This window comes from Ascidia mentula, chromosome 7 (assembly GCF_947561715.1).
Source record: "Ascidia mentula chromosome 7, kaAscMent1.1, whole genome shotgun sequence".
NCBI lineage: Eukaryota > Metazoa > Chordata > Ascidiacea > Phlebobranchia > Ascidiidae > Ascidia > Ascidia mentula.
This window is the reverse complement of record NC_138572.1, coordinates 12389470-12409977: the sequence shown is the minus strand read 5'-3', so window position 1 is coordinate 12409977 and position 20508 is coordinate 12389470. Positions and strand designations below refer to the sequence as shown.

Sequence of the window (20508 nt, the reverse complement as noted above, 5' to 3'; positions counted from 1 at the left end):
AGTCTGTATGTGCTTATAATATCTTTTTTGAATAGGTATGGTCAGAAAATCGTTTAAAATCACAATTTAGGAATCGATTTTGAAACTGTCGGAATAAACGTGCATATTAAACTGGACTGACCTTATAAGCTACTACCAGTTGGAGGACTGTAAGGTGGAATTGAGGGAGTGCTCGAATTCTACAATATTACTTGCATGGTCAATTTAATTTCAATTTGACATTTTCAACAAAGCTTTCTTGTAGATCAGCAAAATCCTCGTTTCGGGCAAAAAAACTTCCTTCGTCAACAGAAATGTTTTTCTCAGGGTGTTTTGAATCACCGACCGTTTACACTTTTTCCAACACCAGTTAGCAAAGACGTTCTTGTCGTTCTTCTGTCCCTCCAGATTAATGTCAACAAGTTAATGCACCGTGTAGTCAATAACACTCAGTTTATGATAGACAACTTGCATGAGTAAGAAAAGTTTTTTTTCCTATTTTTCAACAATCGGTTTAAATAAATTTATTTTTAGAGTTGATGGCGATTTTACTCAAAGATTGCTTGAGATTTTCAAGCATGGAGCAAGCATGGAACAACATCAGGCATGTTCGTTTCGGTCAGATAATTTAATATTTATAATGCGGAAAAGTCTGTCTTTACTGTCGTTGTTAACTAAACCCAGCTTTGAAACCAGTGCACACAAAAAGCAAACACCTCGATTTGCGCACAAAATTCAACGAAATAAACTATTTCTTGTAATGCATCAGCAGTCAATATATCATGTTCTTTGCAACGTGGGCGGGATAACTTTGTTCAAGGCATGCCTGAAATTTGTTTGCACAGTTCGTTGTATGCTCGTATCTGACGTTAGCCAGCCCTAATGAAAACGTAACCGCGATTACGCTTATTTACTTTTGTTGTGTATTTTCCACTACCCTTGAACGGGGAGCTTTAAAAATCCTGCATCCAAGTTCGTTGTTACATAACCCAAGTTCTTGTTTTCTTGCATGTTTGTAATTATTTACATACTTTACACACTAATAATATGTTGCAGTTGCTTGCATATTATATTTTAGTATACTAATTAAAATTGTTACACTAACACTATCATAAATTCCCTAATTCCAGGTTCCAGAATTGGCATAGATACGCACGGATTACATGTTTGAATTCGATTTCACAACCAAAAAGGTCTGCCCGAAACATGTTGAAACCAACACTATTGCTGCTGGCTTGGCTGGTGTTGGAACAAAAAAAATTCGAGATGTTCATTCCAGAGTGTTGAAAATTGTACAGTTATCGCATTTAACACACCAGCTTCACGAAAACAGGGCTACAGCCAAGTTGGCTAACGGTTTGGTTAACGGGTGGAGAATGTTTGGAAACCCAGACGCTTGTATTGCGTTTGTAGTGGAAGACAATGAACAGAATGTCCCTGACCAACGAATCCTGGAAAACGAAATTAACACTTTGGACTTTAAAATCATAATCAAAAGAATTCAGTTTAGTTCTTTGCCAGGACGTTTGCAGTTGAAACCAAATGGAGCACTGTTAATGTAATGTTTTGTGTAGCATTGTCTATTTTCAATTTAACGGAAATATTTTGTTGAAATAGTGATGATTTGGTGGTGGGAGTTGTGTATCATCGCGGAGGCTATCGGCCAGAACATTACAGTAAAGAGGTGTGTGGTTTGATGGTAAATCTGAATATCACCGGGTCACGCAAACACATTAACGGCAAATCATTTAATGCAATTTCAGCAGTGCATTTTTTCACAAGGCATTCTTTTAAAAGTATACGATAATTAAACGTTTGCGTGCCTTGCATTTTTACATCAAATAATTTTTATTTCTCAAAAAACTGAAACGTACAAGAACAGTAAACTTTAGAATTAAGTGGCGCAGGTACTGATAATAACACCCAATTTGTCTGTCACAGGATGGCAGCCAGTAACACAAGTGTTGTGGCCGCCGCAACGTTTATTGGCAAATTAATCGAACAACATATGTATAGATTTGGAAATCAAGACAAGACATCGAACTTAGCAACGCCATTAAGTGCCCATCTGTTGGTCAGCAATTATTTGGCTGCAAGAAGATGCAAGAAGTGCTTGCTAGACCCGGGGTTTTGGAAGGATTTTTGGAAAAAAAGCCGCAACGAGAATGAGACAAACCTTTTGTGACTTTCACTCCCTTGAAATGGTCAATACTCTATGCTATAATTTAGTAATAAATTCATGTTACGAGAGCTGTAGACAGGGTGTACACATTTTTTCCGCAAGGTCTCATCAGTGCAGCTGTTGACTGTGGTTCTGGCTGTTGGCCTTTACAATAGCAGGTAGATGGAAAAGCAAGCAGTTGCTTGGCCATATGTGCACTCCACGGTGGTTCGTCTCTGTTGTTTGGTACTAAGTTTAGTGTAGGCTACGTCGTTGACCGAAAGGTACCACAGAGTGGAAATCTGTGTGCAAGTTAGTCTATCAGCTAGCCCAGTGTCACAGTCAACAGCTGCACTGATGAGACCTTGCCTGTGGAAACAGTGCGTACACCCTGTCTGCAGCTCTCAATGTTTCGTGTTTTTTTGCACAGATAACTTTATGTTTCTTAACCTATTCCTAGGGCAGAGAAGGGGACATAGCCGTTAACATGGCCATGAAAGACAGACACAGCTGTGTTTTGAAACCACAAGGAGATGGTGGGGGTACAGCAAAATCTAATCAATCTTTATTATAATTCCTTCTTCTATTAAGACTATCCGATTTTATACAGTTGTGCCTGAAATGAACGAAATGAAAGTAAGTGTAACAACATCAGAGTTTTAAATAGGAAACAACTTATACGGCAATGAAATGGTGAAACTCCTGGAAGAAATGGGATCGGACAGAATAAGAAGTGGTTACGTTTTAATGGATCTAATACGACCAAAACCAACCACGAACTACATTGTAACAGATAGGAAAGCCACAAAAACAGAAATTGTCTCAGAACTTGAAATATATGGAGTTTATTTGACGTGGGTTTTTGATAGGTGTAAAGAAAGTAACAATGCATTTCTTAAAAGCGCCAAATTCACTTTGATACTGACAAGAAATTTTTTTGTGTACGCCATTATGTTATTGCACTATTCATGTGTTTATGTTTATTAGGTCTGGAGGTGAATTGATTGAAAACTATGCGGTAGGCCATCTGTTTCCTTGCAAACCAAAGTACTGTCCACTGGGAGGTGTGTTTGGAGGCACATTGCTCTTCTAGTGCCTTTTCACAATAGCATATCAACGACATTTTAAGTCAAATTTATGCAATTTTATTATTTGAATGGGCATTATTATCAAGTGACTGAATAAAAACGTATTCATGCTTTTGTCCCGCCAATTCTGAAATGATTTGAAAACATTTTTAAGCATGTCATTTGTCATGCTTGTGTTTGAGAAAGATTTTAAAAGTAACCGCAAAGCAATGCGACAAGCCCAAATAACAAGAGGTAAAATCAAGGGCTCGTGTCTGGACAAACATTTATGCTTTAAACGTATCGCGGCAATGATAAAATTTAGCCAGGTCTGAAATTTGTTTGCATAGTTCTTTATGTTTTTCTGCGCAGTTGTTCGCTCAAGCGTTACACGTGCTTTTGTAGTTCCCCCTCACAAGGTATGTGTTACGTATTGACTGACGTCATACTCGCATGGTTGAAATTGGTCAATAATTAGTGGTTTCGGCTGAATACGCTTGATTTATAGTCCGACTGTAATTAGGATTGACAGTTCAACACAGAGTGAATTGTGATAAACGCATGTACACACCCTGTCTGCAGCGCGCCTGTATCACTTTGTTTCGAATAAGTTAATTCCGTATTATTCTTTGTTGGTGTCATTTGAAACTTCATAACTTGCGTTTATCGAAGTAAATTTGAGGCGTTGTAAATACATTGGTGGTGTAGCATAATGTTATAAGAAAATAGTTTTTTAAAACAGTTTAGTGAGGTTAGTTTGTGTGATAGGAAGTTTTACAATTATTCGTAGTTGGCCAAAAATAAGCGAATAACGAAAAGCGTGTAACAAACGCATAACATAATGGTGCTCTCGTTGTGATTTTGGCATTTTTCTAAAGATAAGATTTTTTATTTTTTATATAAGTTGGTGAATAAAGCTTGACGTTAAGCATATATTGAAATTCGATGTTGTTTATTGGGCTCTACTATCGTGATCGAGTTAAATGAGCATTTCTTGATCATTGAATGCAAGAAGTGCAGATGATAAAAGTGATGTTTTACAAGTATCGACGTGCACTTAATGACAGTCTTCAAGTCAAAATAAAAAAAACGAACAGACGTTCATCTAAAACAGTGGTTCCCAACCTTTTGTGGTTGGTGACCCCCTATATTGATTTAAACTAACTTGCGACCCCCACCATTTTTTTCCAACAGCAATATCAATTAAAGTGCATTTTACAGTATATCATTTATTGGCAATCACTTTGCTCCATAAGACGGCTGACTTGCAACTTCATAGCCACGTTTGAAATCCGTGGTTGAGTATTTGACAACGCTAAAATCTGAAAACTACGTCCCAAGTCAAATTTCTGACGTTTCAAACCGGCTTCATGACGTTTGAAGAATTCCTAATCTTTTTTTCACGTGTTGGGGGTGCATGGTGTGTAAATGGCGGTTTAATTTAGACGGCTTGGTTCAGCACTGCACCACGTTGCACAAGACACACGGAGGCTTTTCAGTGCAAGTGCAGATTATGCGGGTAAATCCAAACTTCAAATATTCTTCAACATATTTACGCTTCTTCTCCATGACCAGAGTTAAAGAAAAACACTGCACCTTGATATCTCACTGCTACTTACAACTGAACGCCCTAAACTGCTTTTTGATACTTTCATTGTTGATGACAATAATTGCTGTGATGTTTCAATGACAATGCCTGTGCACAATGTTAGTGGCACATAGCCTACTGCTTATCGTCCCTGACAAGACAAAGCGATAGTAGGCCCAACTAGTTGTAGCCTACCGGTATGTGTTGTAACAAGTTATGAAAACATCACATATATGTCGCGACCCACAGATAGCCTTCCCGCGACCCCCAGGTTGGGAACCACTGATCTAAAAGAAGATTTTTTCTGTAAGATAATCTTCCATCTGACAAAAACAAACCAAGTGTCTCAAACCTCCACGCAAAAGTAGATGTCAAACATTTGCAGCCATTCAGACAATAACAAGCCCTTTTAATTTTTTTGACACCACGTTAATTATTAGGTTTTGACGTCAATATGTATTAGGTTTATATACATTGGTCAAAACTTATTCAAATACCAAAACGGTTGAATTCAAATATATGCCCTTTGAGGTAATGTAATTTGTAGGTTCTCCTAAACTAAAACTAAACGGCATCTTCAATATAAGGCGCTTTTCCTACGCAAACAAAGCCTTTCCTGATGCGAATGACGTCAAATTTACTACAGAGAAAAAGGTTTACGATTATTGATTGCCGCTTTTTTAATTGACGTAGAACCGAAAAACTTTTGTTTTAAATATTCCTTTGAGTTTTCGAAAAATTGCCCTAATCGTGTCACATGCACTTCAAAATATGCTCAAGACGAGCTGACCTCTAAAGCATTGCAGATTAAAGTTTAATGGGACAGTGACAAGGAACGATTTGATTGTTGTTTTCAATTTTGTTAACATAAGTGTAGCTTGTTTGTGTGTCTTTGTTATTATTTGTTATTATTATTTTCTCGAAGAAAGTAGTGATGCTAGTGTTTGCAACTTATTTATACTATTGGTTTCACTTTTTAACAGGCAATAAATTTGCCAAATGGATTAGACGCTTCCCTTTTCGGTGAGAGATTGGCAAGAAATGGATTTCGACCTTAGGTTTCATTTCATGGCGATAAAATCATTCACGAGCAGTATATGCCAAAATAATTGTTTGCTTCGAAATAATTGGGTTTCTTAAATGTGATAGCAGTACCTCGTGTAAACGAAACGACATTGACCACAATCTACCAGGAATGTGCTTTATTAGACCAAACTTATACAACTCTTAAAAACAAAGTCACAAATTTGATACGTAGTCAACTGGCTTACAGAACGCTGAAAGAGGCACATGACAGGCCTTCAAGTCTACATAACACTTGTCACAAATATCAAAAGTATTACTAGAATCTCGACAAGGTCTAATCTACATGAATATTAACGACTACTGTGGCTATTTCCCGCCAGGAAACCATGCGAGCACGCTTTGTGAGACAAAGGAATGCGATGATGTAATGCCAATGTGCACATATACACACAAGGGTTCAAGTAACATAGAAATGTTAATAAATTGTTAAACTGTCCGTAACATACCGGCCCCAAAAATATTGAACCAAAGTGACAGATTTTTCCAATAACAAGGACGGACGGTGAACACATATACACAAGTGAAGAGTCAATGGTGACGTACAAAGGCAACACATTGGCAATGTCTAGGTATGTTGGCACAAGAGGTCATGGTAAACACTTTGGCTGCACAATAGGAACAAATGCTTCAGTACCAAAAAACTACGTATTTGCACAATGTAATGGTTTACATGAATGAGTTACATATAACTTAGAAACTACAACAGGTAATGTTTGTTCAATACTGCACTACAATGGTGTATCAAAAGGTTTGCAAGTTTCAGACAATCATATGATGACAGGAATGGCAAGAAAGGAAACAGGTGACTTTCTCTGGAACTTACAGCAGGATGACAGTGAAAGCAGAATAGAGATTACCATATGAAATGCTTGTGAAGAAACTGGGTGTGTCCATTTGTGGCGTTGTTAAAGTAGGGGTAGATACTCCGTCATCCATCGTCTCCACTAGTCGAGCCATCCATTGCACCGCTTTCCATGACTTTCGATAACCATCAGCTTTGTGGAAGATGGCCGGTGCCAGGGATTTATCAAGGCTGCCAATTAGCAAGGTATTCGGCTTCAGTGTTGGACCATTCTTTGGATCATCACTTACAGTTGTCAAGGGACGGTAATTCAAAATTGACTCCACCTCTACCAAAAATGTATGGAGTGAATGTTCATCCAGAATTTTGTCTCCAGTTAGTGAGCGCAGTATCTTCCGTGCAGTGCGGACCATTCGCTCACAGACACCACCTTGATGACTGGCAGCAGGCGGATTGAAATGCCATTCAATCCCCTTTTGCTTAAGCTCTGAACATATCTGTTCCTTGTTCCAGTCTTGGATTCCTTTTCGAAGCTCTCGGTCAGCACCAACAAAATTACATCCGTTGTCACTGTACATCTGCTTTGTGGTGGATCCTCTCCTCACCAGAAATCTTCTCAGCAACAGAATAAATGAACTTGTTTCCAGTGAGTCAGCTAATTCCGAATGTACAGCTCTAGCAGCCACGCAGGTAAAAAGACAAACATAGCGTTTCGCATGACTGCGTCCAGATTTTATCAGCAGGGGACCAAAATAGTCCACACCTGTATGAGTGAAAACAGACTGTCCAGGAGTCACACGAAAAAATGGCAATGGTTGAGTTCCGCTGTGTCCTTCCTTCTGGTGGTAATGATGGATGACAAGTCCAGTCACATGGTGTCGACCGGGCAGTATCATCGGGTGCTTTGTTTCATTTGGTAAGCAGGCATGTTGTAAACGCCCGCCAACCCTCAAGATTCCATTCACCTTGAATGGGCTCAGTTTCTGCAATGATCTATTTTGAACCTTGCCACAATTTGAATGTTGGGATTCCATGAACTCAGAGAAGTCAGCATAATCTTGCAGGCTTGACATCACATCTGGAAAGGCCTGCTGTTGCACAAGTTCCACCACTTGTATGGAGGCTTCTCTCCCCCGGCAGTCCCCGGCAGTCCCCGGCAGTCAGAGGTCCATCAGTAGGGGGTTGTTTGTTTGGTCGGTTCGAGTATTTCCATATCATGTACGTCTTGAAACGCAGCAACCATGCTGTTGCTTGTAGCAGTTTACTGTATGACGAGTATCGATTCAACAAACGATTCAGTCCAGAGTCTTCGATGACTTCGACAACTATGGTGTTCACTTTGGGGGAACCAGCATCTGGGTCACCTTCCTGTAATGGTGGCAGTACAGCTGGGCGCCTTGGCCAACAGCTCTCTTCTTTCATCAGAAATTCAGGTCTACAAAACCATGACTGGCATTTCTTCACATTATCTGGAAATGTACCTCTAGAGGTAAAATCAGCTGGGTTTTGCTTGGTGTCAACATGTCTCCACTGTTCCGAATCAGAAGCTTCATGTATGACAGCCAGACGATTGGCAACAAATGTGGGGAAATCGCCGAGATATATTGGTAATGTACTGTAGCACTGATGTCGAATCAGTCTAATACACAACTCGTTTGATATCCATTTCCAGTTCTCGCCGAACAAATCCAGCTAGTGTAGGGCTGAATCACACAAGTCCTGACGAAGACGTCAAAACGTCTGCACAAAATCTGACTCCTGATAAAAAGCCTACTATCTAAACCAAAGTCAATCTGTCGGTTTAATGCATAAATAACAGTCGCACGAATATTACAATAAAACGTTACAAACCACGCGTACTAAAATGTATGTCTGTTTGTCTTGAAAATTATCGACTTAATGTCTTGACTTAAATGACTCTATGCGACTCTCCGTGACTCTATATTTCTCTATGTGACTCTATCTGACTCCATATATCTCTCCATCTTTTACCCAAAGTGGTGTGGCTTATATAGAAAACGCATACAGGGTCGTTTGGGTTCGGACTGATACGTGACTTATTTGAAATGACAGCTGTGTTGATGGAAGGGTCACGTAATTTGAATAGCCGGATAATTAGCTGTCTTCCGTGCATACAATAAACAGCGTGGTATCCGCCGTATGTTGAAATGGGTTCGTGGCGTATTACTCGACGTTAATAAAAATACAGATGCCACGTAAACACAACATAACATACGAGAAATGTGACGTCATATACATAAAAACTCCCGTCCTCATAAATGTTTTCCAGAGTGTTTATGGTTCCTCAACATTAATCTTGTCCTTTGATAGATTGAATATATGTTCTTGTTGCGAATTGTCCATATCTTTTGGTGTGATTTTCTTGTTCAACTCCTGGTTGTACTCGTATATTGATCGCAGCTGTGACTTCCGCACGAGTGTAAACGGCGGTGATCGTTGATAATTGAAAGATTGCGTACGCCGTCGAAATATGCGTCAAACGAACTCCGGAAATCGTCAGAGATCGTTGTGTTGTCAAAATCGTACATATTGAGATGTCCGTGCTGAACACTCGAACGTAATCATCAACGTATCTTCTCGTATCTGTCAAAAAAACTCGAACATCCTGCCGTTATATCTAGGCCTAATGTTAACACAAAACAAAACACATAAAAGTTATAATTCACAAACAAATTTATAATATAGTACATCAAGATATTCTGTTGTCTACTGTGACGCGCAGGGGACATGAATGAGTGACATTGAAATGCTCGTGTTTACGAGTCATATAAGGGACTTTATTGCTGCCATGTGAGGTCACTATAGCGCTAATATCGTCACAGCGAAAAAATTAATCAACACGATTATCATAACTTGTGAGTAACTATGCTGTCCGTTAAAGTCGTGCATACCAATACAGATAGGTTCGACATGAGGCGTGTGTTCAAAAATCCCAATTAGTTAAACGAACAAGCTTTTGTACTGAGCAGAGTTGGCAAAGTTTGACGGTTAGTGTGGGCTAAAAAGGATTTGCAAATTTGAAATGTAACTTGCGCCTTGGCCGTATGCACAAATCTCCCACATTGCATTGTATAGACACGCAGTATTTAGAGAGTGATGAATGCCTTCTGCGGTCTGTAAAATAAGTCGCTTTTTTAATTTTACCAGTGCATTTGGAACTTCGTAGGTTAATCACTGCGAATTATTTTTTCACCTTCGGCTCCCAAGCCTGGCTTCAGTGCTCAGTAATCAAGTTTGTAACGTCTGATCACTTGCGAAAAATGTGGCGTGTTAATGTGCCTTGCGACTAGCAATTATATGCTCTTCGAGTCTTTGCTCGGTGAATAAAAAAGGATTCAGTTTGTGTCGAGGGGACACGGTCGCGAGATGTCGCGCTTGCCCAAATGCTTTTGCATCGTAACACCAATTTCGCGTCATTTTGTGCATTTCTCCTGCTATTTTCCTTCAGCAAGTTCAAAATTACATAAACATTAACGTTTTGGAAACACGTAGCCATGTCGAATCTAGAATAACTGTTATACAATTTCCTTCAACGATTCTGGCAGTTACTTACAAGGGACACAAGGTAAAGTCAGGCGGTTCGTTGCAAATCAATATATCGTTACAGCCACCTCACATGAATGAAATGTCTGTGTTTGAGCAAAGTCCGTTTTTATATCAATTTAGGGTATAAAGGTTCCGCGTGATTTCCGTCAGATGCCACAGTGTTACCTTCTGTAGTTTCGTTTCCGTTCGATGCTCGAAGCTGCATCAGTCTATCGTAGACTAATCGTCCGTAGACTTTAATGACCCATCCGGTGAGTAGAATCGCCCAAATTCCAGCTAGTATATATATTACTAAAAAGACAAAACATAGAAAAGGCGATGTTATCGAACTTATCAGATGCAGTAAAGCGTTCTTGGAAGCCGCTTCAATCGTTGAAGATAAGTATGATACATCAACTTCGGTTGTAGGATCTGTGTTGCTGTCGATAAATTGGTAAAGCTTGTCGTTTGTTAAGCGCGATTGGCTGAGTAATGCTAACATCGAGTTTAAGTCTTCAAAACCACTACTGGGCCGAGGTAAATTATCTTCGTAGGTTTGAAAATCTAGTTCCTCCTGATGGTATTTTACAGGAGCTAACGTTGGAGTGACAAAATCTACTTTAGAGTCAACATGTGATAGGGTATAGTTATCATAAACGTAAAATGTGTTGTTAATGTTAAATGACATAACTCTGCCAGGAACATAATTTTCAACAAACTTAACTGTGGGATAAACAAAACCATCTCTAAATAATTGTCCTACAGACATGTTACCTTTGGAATCAATGTATTTGATTAAAGGTCTTGTGGCAAATAAATTTTTGTGACGTAACTCTTCTACAATAGTGCCATTTATACTTTCACAAGAAATTTCCGTCATAAGATCGCCAACAGTTATCCCAGCTCTCTTACCTCCTAAGAGTTTGCTAAGTATTTCACCAGGGTATTGCCTTGCTAGAAGTGAATAGATGGTTGATAATAATGACTGAGTTTGACACTCCAAAAAGTGTATACTTGTAGTTAAATCATTTATTGAGGCGGAGACAGTGTCCACGGCTTCATTAATAAAAAGTCCGACATTATCTGGACCTTCATCAGGGGAAAAATTCGCTTTTCGTACCATCAGTGGTAAAAGAATAGCGACATCGCAATTTTTCGGCACAATTATCATGCCTCCTGTACAGATGGCGCCTTGGCCATAACAAGTGCGAATTTCTTTGGAACAAGTGGTATGATGGTGAATGCTAAGTCCCAAATCTTTTACCTCTAAACGATATATATTATCATCATTTCTGAAATGTAAGGTTAATTCATGAGTTCCCATCGGTGTAACGACTGGACAATCGACTCTATGAGGTATCGCCCACGTAAAAATACGTGTACCTACTGTGCAGCTACCACGGTGGATATTGCATTTGGACATAATTCCTAATGCACCCTTCATTTGTTTATGTATGGGGTCATATAAAATAGTGGACTTTGTCAAAACACCGTTGTGAACAACTCCTTTTGTGGAGGTAGGCCATTTATAATTTACTTTAACTTCATTCGAAGATGACCAAACGTTATCGGAGGACTGTGTTAAACGTCCTATTAAAGGAGCGCTATGAGTTCGTTGCCAATCCCCACAAGCACCTGAAGATGGGGGTGTTATGGCCATAGATTTCTTTGTATGAAATTTGCCTCCGAAAAAATAAAAGTGTGATTTAAACGAAGATTCAAAAATTTGACAAGAATACACCTCTATCCGAATAAAATCATTATAAAGCTCGCCAGAACATGTCTTAAAAATTGGGACTCTCTGTTTCTGACAAACAGTAGGTTCTGGTATGGCATATTCTCCCTTATACAAGGCCTCGTGACAAAGTTTGAACGATTGCATTCCGCCGTTCACTACATTCCCAAAAAATGATATAAAAAGGATAAAACCTATTTGATGCATTTTCCCGTTCATTCTTTTCAATCTCGATATCGAAGAGGTTTTCGGATTACGCGTCCTCGTCGGGTAACTTGTATATCTTGATCGGGAATTGGAACAAGAGGTGCAGTGTCAGATGCAATAGAAGGATCAGTTATTTCGCCTAAACCTACAGAAGTGTCTAGATGAACATCAAGACTGGTTAGGTCAGGAGAATAAACGGTTAAAGTTTGCATTTCAGGTAAATTAGCTACTTTGAGCCTGTCAATAGTAACGGTATTTTCACGACCGTTCATGGCTAAAGTAAAAAATTTTGGTCGTTTTTCTAATACTTTATAAGGACCATCATATGCTGGATACAAGGCACCCTTTTTGGCATGTACCCTTACAAAAACGTGAGTGCAGCTGGCTAGAGCTGGATCAATGTAGACGTTGACCTGTTGCTGTGTCTTGCGTCTGGCAAAATTTAAATGAGCCATAAATGCGGTTAATCGTTTAGAATAGTCGGATACGGATATTTCCGGTGCGATCTCCTCAAAAAATTCTCCTGGTAATCTTAATGTTTGACCATAAACCAACTCGGCTGCGCATGCATCTATATCTGGCTTATATACGCTTCTCAAACCCAAAAGTACAAGTCCCAAGTTCGCATGCCAATTATTTGGTTGATTGTGTGCCTTTAGAGCAGATTTTAAATACTTATGTTGGATCTCAATGTATCCATTGCTGGACCATAAACCAACTCGGCTGCGCATGCATCTATATCTGGCTTATATACGCTTCTCAAACCCAAAAGTACAAGTCCCAAGTTCGCATGCCAATTATTTGGTTGATTGTGTGCCTTTAGAGCAGATTTTAAATACTTATGTTGGATCTCAATGTATCCATTGCTGGCGGGCTTGTAAGCCGTGGTTTGCTGAAGTTTAATGCCAAATTGAATACAAAAATCATTAAATGCGTCCGAAGTAAACTGGCTACCACGATCGGTTGAGACGCGCAACGGCGCACCAAATCTGGCCACCCAATGCAACAAGAAAGCGTTCATGCATGTCTCGGCGGTGATATTAGGCAATGGTATTGCTTCAAACCAACGAGTAAACCTGCAACAACATGTTAATAAATACGAATATCCATTACATAAAGGTAACGGCCCTACAAGATCAAGGTTGACATCTTGAAATCTACCTGTGGGTTCAATATATTTGCCCAAAGGTGCTCTTACATGCCGTCTAACTTTGCAACGCTGGCATTCCAAACAAGTTTGGCTCCATTCATTTATGTCTCGATTAAGACCGTGCCAAACAAAACGACTAGATACTAAACGTCTCGTTGCTTTTACTCCAGGATGAGATAATCCGTGAAGCGTGTCAAAAGCACGTTTCCGCAATGCAAGCGGTACAATGGGTCTAAAACTTCCTGTAGATATATCACCAATCAGCTGTAGCTCGCTATTTGGAACTTGCCTCTCTGTTAATTCCAAGGAACCATACAATTCTTGTACAGTTTCCTGAAAATCGCTATTCTGTTGTTGCTGTGCTAAATCATTTAACGAAAGCATGTTGCCAGCTAGTGAAATTGCATTAATCTCAACTCGTGAAAGGCCATCAGCGACTACATTTTGAAAACCACTCATAAATTCTACATCGCTTGTATACTGAGCAATATAATCCATGTGACGCTGTTGCCTGGGCGTAAAATTACTCGTTTTAGAGCGGAAAGCCTTAACCAAAGGTAAATGGTCTGAAACAACATTAAAATTCCTTCCCTGTAGTATATCTTTAAAATGCTTTACCGCTAAATAAATTCCTAGCAACTCTCTATCAAATGTGCTATAACTTTTTTGTGCCTTATTCAAAACCTTGGAAAAAAATGCGATGGGCTCCCATACGCCTTTATTATTCTGATTCAATGACGCGCCTACAGCAAAGTTGTTTGCATCGCAAACCAACGAGAACTTGCCATTGATCTGAGGATAATGAAGAAGGACCTGATCACTGAACTTCTTTTTTATGTCCTCAAATGCATTGACTGCCTCAGGCTTCCATTCTAGCATCTTTTTGCTATTCTTTGGCTCGTTACCTAACATTACATTCAGATGACGTAGGGTGTCTGACGCATGAGGTATAAATCGCCTGTAAAAGTTAAAAATTCCCAAAAATGACCTTAACTGCGTGACGGATTCGGGCCTGGGAAAATTACGGATTACCTCTACTCTATTTTTCAAAGGCTTCAAACCATGCTCTGTTACTCGGTGTCCCAAAAAGTCAAGTTCACTTTTGCCTAAATGTGTTTTCTTCGCATTTATTAAAATTCCATAATCTGATAATCTCTGGAATAAAAGACTAAGATGCCTTTCGTGCTCTTCTTCATCTACGCTTGCAACTAACAGATCATCTACATATGCAAAGCAAAACTCTTCGAAGCCACTTACTACTTGGTTGATGTACCTCTGGAACGTTTGACTGGCACATTTCAATCCGAAGGGTAAACGACAGAATTCAAAACTTCCAAAAGGTGTTGCTATCGCAGTTTTGGGGATGGAATCCGGATGTACCGGGACCTGATAATAGGCGCTAAGAAGGTCAAGGCTACTGAACACCCGCTTTCCATGCAAATTATTAGTAAAATCGCGCAAATACGGTAACGGATATGAATCATTTTCGGTTAATACGTTTACCATCCTGTAATCGCCTACGAAGCGAAGACTACCATCCTTTTTAGGAACAACATGCAAAGGAGAAGTCCACGGACTAGAGGAAGGACGTACAATACCTTGTTCTTCCAGTTTGGCAAAGTGCTCTCTGGCGACATGTAGTGTCTCAGGCGATAACCTTCTTGGCCGACATGACACCGGTCTACCTGCAGTTACTATACGGTGCATTACATTGTGCTTTGCAGGTCGATCACATGAAATAGGTTGCGTTATCTCGGGAAAGTGTTTCAAAAGGTTTTGATAACGATCAAGTTCTAACTCGTCGTTATCCTTGTGTGCGGTACCTTCCACGGTAACGACATTCGTGTGACGAAACATGGGCTCGCCGGTTTGCGTGTCAGTATTACATTTAGTTGCAGTAGAAAAGCGTTTGGCGGGTTTGTCATCTATTGCCTTTACGCTGCGCAGCAAGCGTTTGCGGTTTATATCAACCAGCAGCTTAAAATTATTCAAAAAATCGGCGCCTAAAATGCAAGAGTCCACGTCACAAACAAGAAAGGTCCACGTAAAGCGACCAACACTAAAGTTAAGGGAAATTTTAATTCCCCATAAGATTGAAATTCGTTACCCAGCGCGCACTTCATTTTTACAGGTAAACTAGGATAAAATTCACGTGCTAAGTTGCGGGGAATAAGACTTAAAGCACTGCCAGTATCTACAAGAAAATTAAGTTTGTGATTCCTATCAAAAATGGTGAAAGTGCTAGAATGTTTTTCGCCCCTGACATTGTTCACCCTTAATGAGAGGGACGCTGCCCGTTTTTTGAATGATTAAGGGAAAAAATAACGCCCTACATAAATTTGGTGCCACCCGAAAACGTGATATTTGAATGGGCATTTTAACCTTCTGATTAAACATTTTTTTTTACGCGCTTTAACTATGTCGCACAAGGCTTCTGGTGTAATTCCGTAATTTATAAAAAGTGCGATGAAATTCAAAGGGGTTGGAAAGTCAGACCCGTTGGTCACACCAGGTAATTTCGATGCTACATCTCACGCAGCTACTGAGACAGACATGAGTTCGAGTAACAGCGATAATGTTGATGATTTGCAAGGTAACGATTTGTTCAGTTGCAGTTTGTACGCTACAGGCAGTGCCGCGCCGCATTATTCAACAGCATTATCAAACGCGACTATTAGGCCATTCGCTGCAAATCCCGAATCAACATATTCAATAGCTCAGCCTCGCTCGAGTTGTTTTGCACCCCCTGGAATTAATGACCAGGCCGCATCCATGTTTCTGCCCCGGGATCAGGCACCGTTTTCAACGCCTTGTTATCCAGGTGTGTCCGCACCGCATTTTTCCTCTAGCCGAACTGCACCTTTCACACCTATGGCAGCGAAAGTAAAATTACCCTCAATGTGGCAGGATGCTGTAAAGTTGTGGTTAGCGACTGATGAAGGTATTTTTCAGAACCATCAAATAACATCTGACGACGAGAAATTCAACTTAACCATTTCTTCCCTCAACCAAGAACAAGCTCAACGGGTTGGTCATGTTATTTTGGGTAAGGTTGGTCGTCGCTCTTATGGTGATTTAAAACAAGCGCTTTTAAAGGCATTTGATAGTAACCCCATAACGGAAGTACATGAATTATTTCACGATCTTGCGCTGGAAAATAAGCGTCCAAGTGTACTTTTAAATCGCATGAAAGTTCTCTTGGGTAATTACCAAGATTTAAGTCCAGATGCGGAAAAATTATTAAAAAAGTTGTTTTATGACAGACTGCCTGCCCATATCAGAATGATATTGGCACCTGACTATGGTTTGTCAGTTGATTCATTGGCTGAAAAAGCTGATCATATAATGTTGATTAGCGAACCAGGTAAGTTTCAGTCACAACAAGTGGTTAATAAACAGCATGTTCCACATAACGTCTCGGATTCCAAAAACATTTTTGCCAGCACTCAAATGGTAATAAATGATAATATGGAGAGGCGTCTAAGGGAAATGACCGAAGAGTTACAGTCGTTAAAATCGGCTCAAACTGTAACTTCCGCAACTCCCCGATTTCAGGCACCAAGAGGGCAAAATGGCGGATATCATAGGTCCGGAAGCTTTGCCGCACGCAACAACGATTATCGACCACCACAACGACGAGATTTTACTGCTCGACCACGCCCGAGGCAAACCAACTTTAATGGCGGACGGGACTTCCAACGACCGCGCTTCTCACAGGCGCCACCTTCCGACTTGTGTTATTATCACAGCAGGTATGGTTCGCATGCATATAATTGTATTCCGCCCTGTTCTTTTAATCATTCAAAAAACGGGCAGCGTCCCTCTCATTAAGGGTGAACAATGTCAGGGGCGAAAAACATTCTAGCACTTTCACCATTTTTGATAGGAATCACAAACTTAATTTTCTTGTAGATACTGGCAGTGCTTTAAGTCTTATTCCCCGCAACTTAGCACGTGAATTTTATCCTAGTTTACCTGTAAAAATGAAGTGCGCGCTGGGTAACGAATTTCAATCTTATGGGGAAATAAAAATGTCCCTTAACTTTAGTGTTGGTCGCTTTACGTGGACCTTTCTTGTTTGTGACGTGGACTCTTGCATTTTAGGCGCCGATTTTTTGAATAATTTTAAGCTGCTGGTTGATATAAACCGCAAACGCTTGCTGCGCAGCGTAAAGGCAATAGATGACAAACCCGCCAAACGCTTTTCTACTGCAACTAAATGTAATACTGACACGCAAACCGGCGAGCCCATGTTTCGTCACACGAATGTCGTTACCGTGGAAGGTACCGCACACAAGGATAACGACGAGTTAGAACTTGATCGTTATCAAAACCTTTTGAAACACTTTCCCGAGATAACGCAACCTATTTCATGTGATCGACCTGCAAAGCACAATGTAATGCACCGTATAGTAACTGCAGGTAGACCGGTGTCATGTCGGCCAAGAAGGTTATCGCCTGAGACACTACATGTCGCCAGAGAGCACTTTTCCAAACTGGAAGAACAAGGTATTGTACGTCCTTCCTCTAGTCCGTGGACTTCTCCTTTGCATGTTGTTCCTAAAAAGGATGGTAGTCTTCGCTTCGTAGGCGATTACAGGATGGTAAACGTATTAACCGAAAATGATTCATATCCGTTACCGTATTTGCGCGATTTTACTAATAATTTGCATGGAAAGCGGGTGTTCAGTAGCCTTGACCTTCTTAGCGCCTATTATCAGGTCCCGGTACATCCGGATTCCATCCCCAAAACTGCGATAGCAACACCTTTTGGAAGTTTTGAATTCTGTCGTTACTCTTTCTGACTCCATATATCTCTCCATCTTTTACCCAAAGTGGTGTGGCTTATATAGAAAACGCATACAGGGTCGTTTGGGTTCGGACTGATACGTGACTCATTTGAAATGACAGCTGTGTTGATGGAAGGGTCACGTAATTTGAATAGCCGGATAATTAGCTGTCTTCCGTGCATACAATAAACAGCGTGGTATCCGCCGTATGTTGAAATGGGTTCGTGGCGTATTACTCGACATTAATAAAAATACAGATGCCACGTAAACACGCGAAACCCACTAGCGGAACAGTGGTTATTCTGTAGGTTCGTGGTCACATCGAATCACTGCGAAGAATGTTGTCAGACCACGGCATAAAAAACTGAACCAAGCCATATAGAACGCTTCGTGGTCTAATATTACGACCTATTACTACGGAGGCTTCCGAACCAAAGGAGTGATAAATTTAATACACTGCAAAGACTGTGATGGCATATACATCGGCGAAACCGGGAGGGCATTTAAGACGCGGCATACAGAACATCGCCGCTTCGTCGCATTCTTCTTTTTGCGCTTGTTGTTGTGTGGTTTACGTTTGAAATGCAGAAATAAACCCTGATGAAGTCTGGACTTATGTCAGACGAAACCGTCAAAAGAAAATGTTATGCCAGAAGATGAGACTATTTTAAATTGTAATATGCCTAGCAGCAATAATAGTGAAATAATTATACTTTTTGTATTTCTATATTGATATAATGTAGTGTTACGACAGGTAGCATTATAGCCTATGTACAAACATTTTTTAATTAGGTAAAGTATGAAGAACTGTCAAAGACAAAAATATGCATAACTGACGATACATTGAAAAACGAGTTAAAAGAAGTGTAAAATTTGAACAAAAGCTCGATTTGCTGCAAAGAGTGTTTGGCGAAGATAATCATTTTTGTCGCTTGTATGGGACAAGAGAGCAGATGGCCATAATATGTTCCATCGTTTAAATTTATTTCCTTTCGCACAATGCCTTTTGCCAGGTTCCATTTGCAGAGACTATCACTGGTTCAACCGACTTTGCAAAGGGCTTTCAATGTGGAACTGTAAAAAATCAAGTGATATAAAAAAACGCTTAAACAACAGTCGCTACAAGTTTTTTTTGTAAAGCACCGGGAAATAGAATTATGCCTGGTAGCAATAGCAACATAAAATGAATGTGATTGTAAAGAGAACTTGCAACCTCGCTAACGGCAACTGGCAGCCACTTGCATTCTTTAGTCGTCAGTTGAGGAAGCCCGAAATCTAGTACAGCGCATTTGAACGTAAGCTTTTTTGGCAATCCGACATTTACGATAAATCCTTGAGGGACGCAATTTTACTGAGTACTTTCGAATCTAACTTCGACGAACCACATCCTACCACCCACAAGCCAATGGATTGTTGAAGAGATTCCATTGTCACCTAAAAAACGCGTTGCAGTCATCATCAGCGGAGATGGTATATGGCGCAACATTGGCAGTGCCTGGGCAGTTCGTTTCCCCAATTGAAGAAGAGACCACAACGTTATTGCCTGCACTGTGGAGAATTATTACACAGCTGATTCTGGCGCCCATGTCGAGACACAATAAGGTTAAAGACGACTGAAGACGTGTTTGTTCGGTGCGACACCAACCGCCTTCTTTGAAGACCCATTCAAGCTGTTGCAGCGAGCGGCAAAAAAGGTTCAAGCTCGATATTGACTTTCGAGAACAACACGTATCCATTGATCGGCTTAAACCAGCGAACATTGACTTGTCCGTGCCAGATCAGAGCACGCGCCCCTGGCTCCTGGCCGGCGGAAGGCCTCGACATCACGAACACCCACCAGGCGTGACGACTGCCTGCTTTTGTGTTGGGGGGGGGGGGTCTTTTGGCGACTTTGTTTAACGTGTCACACACTGTGTGCACCGAAGCGTGTCATTTTCGCATCTTTTTCGCCATATAAAAACTGCACAGTCGTTGTTGATGTATTTTCTTGTGTAAAACTCTTGTTCAGTAGTTAATAATTGCAAAAAATGAGGTGTTTCTGTGTCAAAAAGGAAAATACATCGTGTTGGATTAGATTTAATTTCGTTCAGGGTTTGTCCGAAATGTGCTGGTGCGTTGACACAAACATTTGATACAAAAGTAGTTGAGTGCTGCTGCATCAGACATAGGAAAGGTTTCAGGCCACCATGGTTATATTATGTAGGTCCTTGGTACTCCGGCAAGGAAATATATCAACTTTTAAGTAGATAAATCGTGATGAAACAAGAGAACAGTTGTACATTGCGTCGTATTTTAGACGATGACAAGAAACTCTCTGCTTTACAAATAAACTACACCTTTCTACATATAGTGCCACAAGTAGTGTTGCGTAATCAATAACTTGCTTTAAAATAGAGA

At 40.3% G+C, this 20508-nt stretch overlaps 4 protein-coding genes across 4 annotated transcripts; 2 read left to right on the top strand and 2 right to left on the bottom strand.

Moving 5' to 3' along the window:
• The first annotated feature begins 1142 nt into the window (after positions 1 to 1142).
• Positions 1143 to 3233, top strand: LOC145909596 (glutathione synthetase-like). The gene is made up of 6 exons (XM_082996971.1): positions 1143 to 1537; positions 1597 to 1678; positions 1996 to 2135; positions 2606 to 2682; positions 2808 to 2994; positions 3128 to 3233. Exons 1-6 carry the CDS (start codon positions 1143 to 1145, stop codon positions 3231 to 3233), a joined length of 987 nt encoding a protein of 328 aa, XP_082853097.1.
• A 3467-nt stretch (positions 3234 to 6700) lies between these two features.
• Positions 6701 to 7717, bottom strand: LOC145909595 (uncharacterized). The gene has a single exon (XM_082996970.1). The coding sequence runs from the start codon at positions 7715 to 7717 to the stop codon at positions 6701 to 6703; it is 1017 nt and encodes a 338-aa protein (XP_082853096.1).
• A 2639-nt stretch (positions 7718 to 10356) lies between these two features.
• Positions 10357 to 12171, bottom strand: LOC145909593 (uncharacterized). The gene has a single exon (XM_082996969.1). The coding sequence runs from the start codon at positions 12169 to 12171 to the stop codon at positions 10357 to 10359; it is 1815 nt and encodes a 604-aa protein (XP_082853095.1).
• A 3616-nt stretch (positions 12172 to 15787) lies between these two features.
• On the top strand, positions 15788 to 17152 carry LOC145909592 (uncharacterized). The gene has a single exon (XM_082996968.1). The coding sequence runs from the start codon at positions 15788 to 15790 to the stop codon at positions 17150 to 17152; it is 1365 nt and encodes a 454-aa protein (XP_082853094.1).
• The last annotated feature ends 3356 nt before the right edge of the window (positions 17153 to 20508 follow it).

Excerpts from the sequence above, each read along its gene's own strand:
- LOC145909596 (XM_082996971.1), top strand. The coding sequence starts at position 1,143 with ATGTTTGAATTCGATTTCACAACCAAAAAGGTCTGCCCGAAACATGTT. Across the intron at positions 2,136-2,605 it reads GGATTTTTGGAAAAAAAGCC|AGAAGGGGACATAGCCGTTA; the intron begins GCAACGAGAATG and ends TTCCTAGGGCAG. Across the intron at positions 2,683-2,807 it reads ACCACAAGGAGATGGTGGGG|GAAACAACTTATACGGCAAT; the intron begins GTACAGCAAAAT and ends AGTTTTAAATAG.
- LOC145909595 (XM_082996970.1), bottom strand. The coding sequence starts at position 7,717 with ATGGAATCCCAACATTCAAATTGTGGCAAGGTTCAAAATAGATCATTG.
- LOC145909593 (XM_082996969.1), bottom strand. The coding sequence starts at position 12,171 with ATGCATCAAATAGGTTTTATCCTTTTTATATCATTTTTTGGGAATGTA.
- LOC145909592 (XM_082996968.1), top strand. The coding sequence starts at position 15,788 with ATGAAATTCAAAGGGGTTGGAAAGTCAGACCCGTTGGTCACACCAGGT.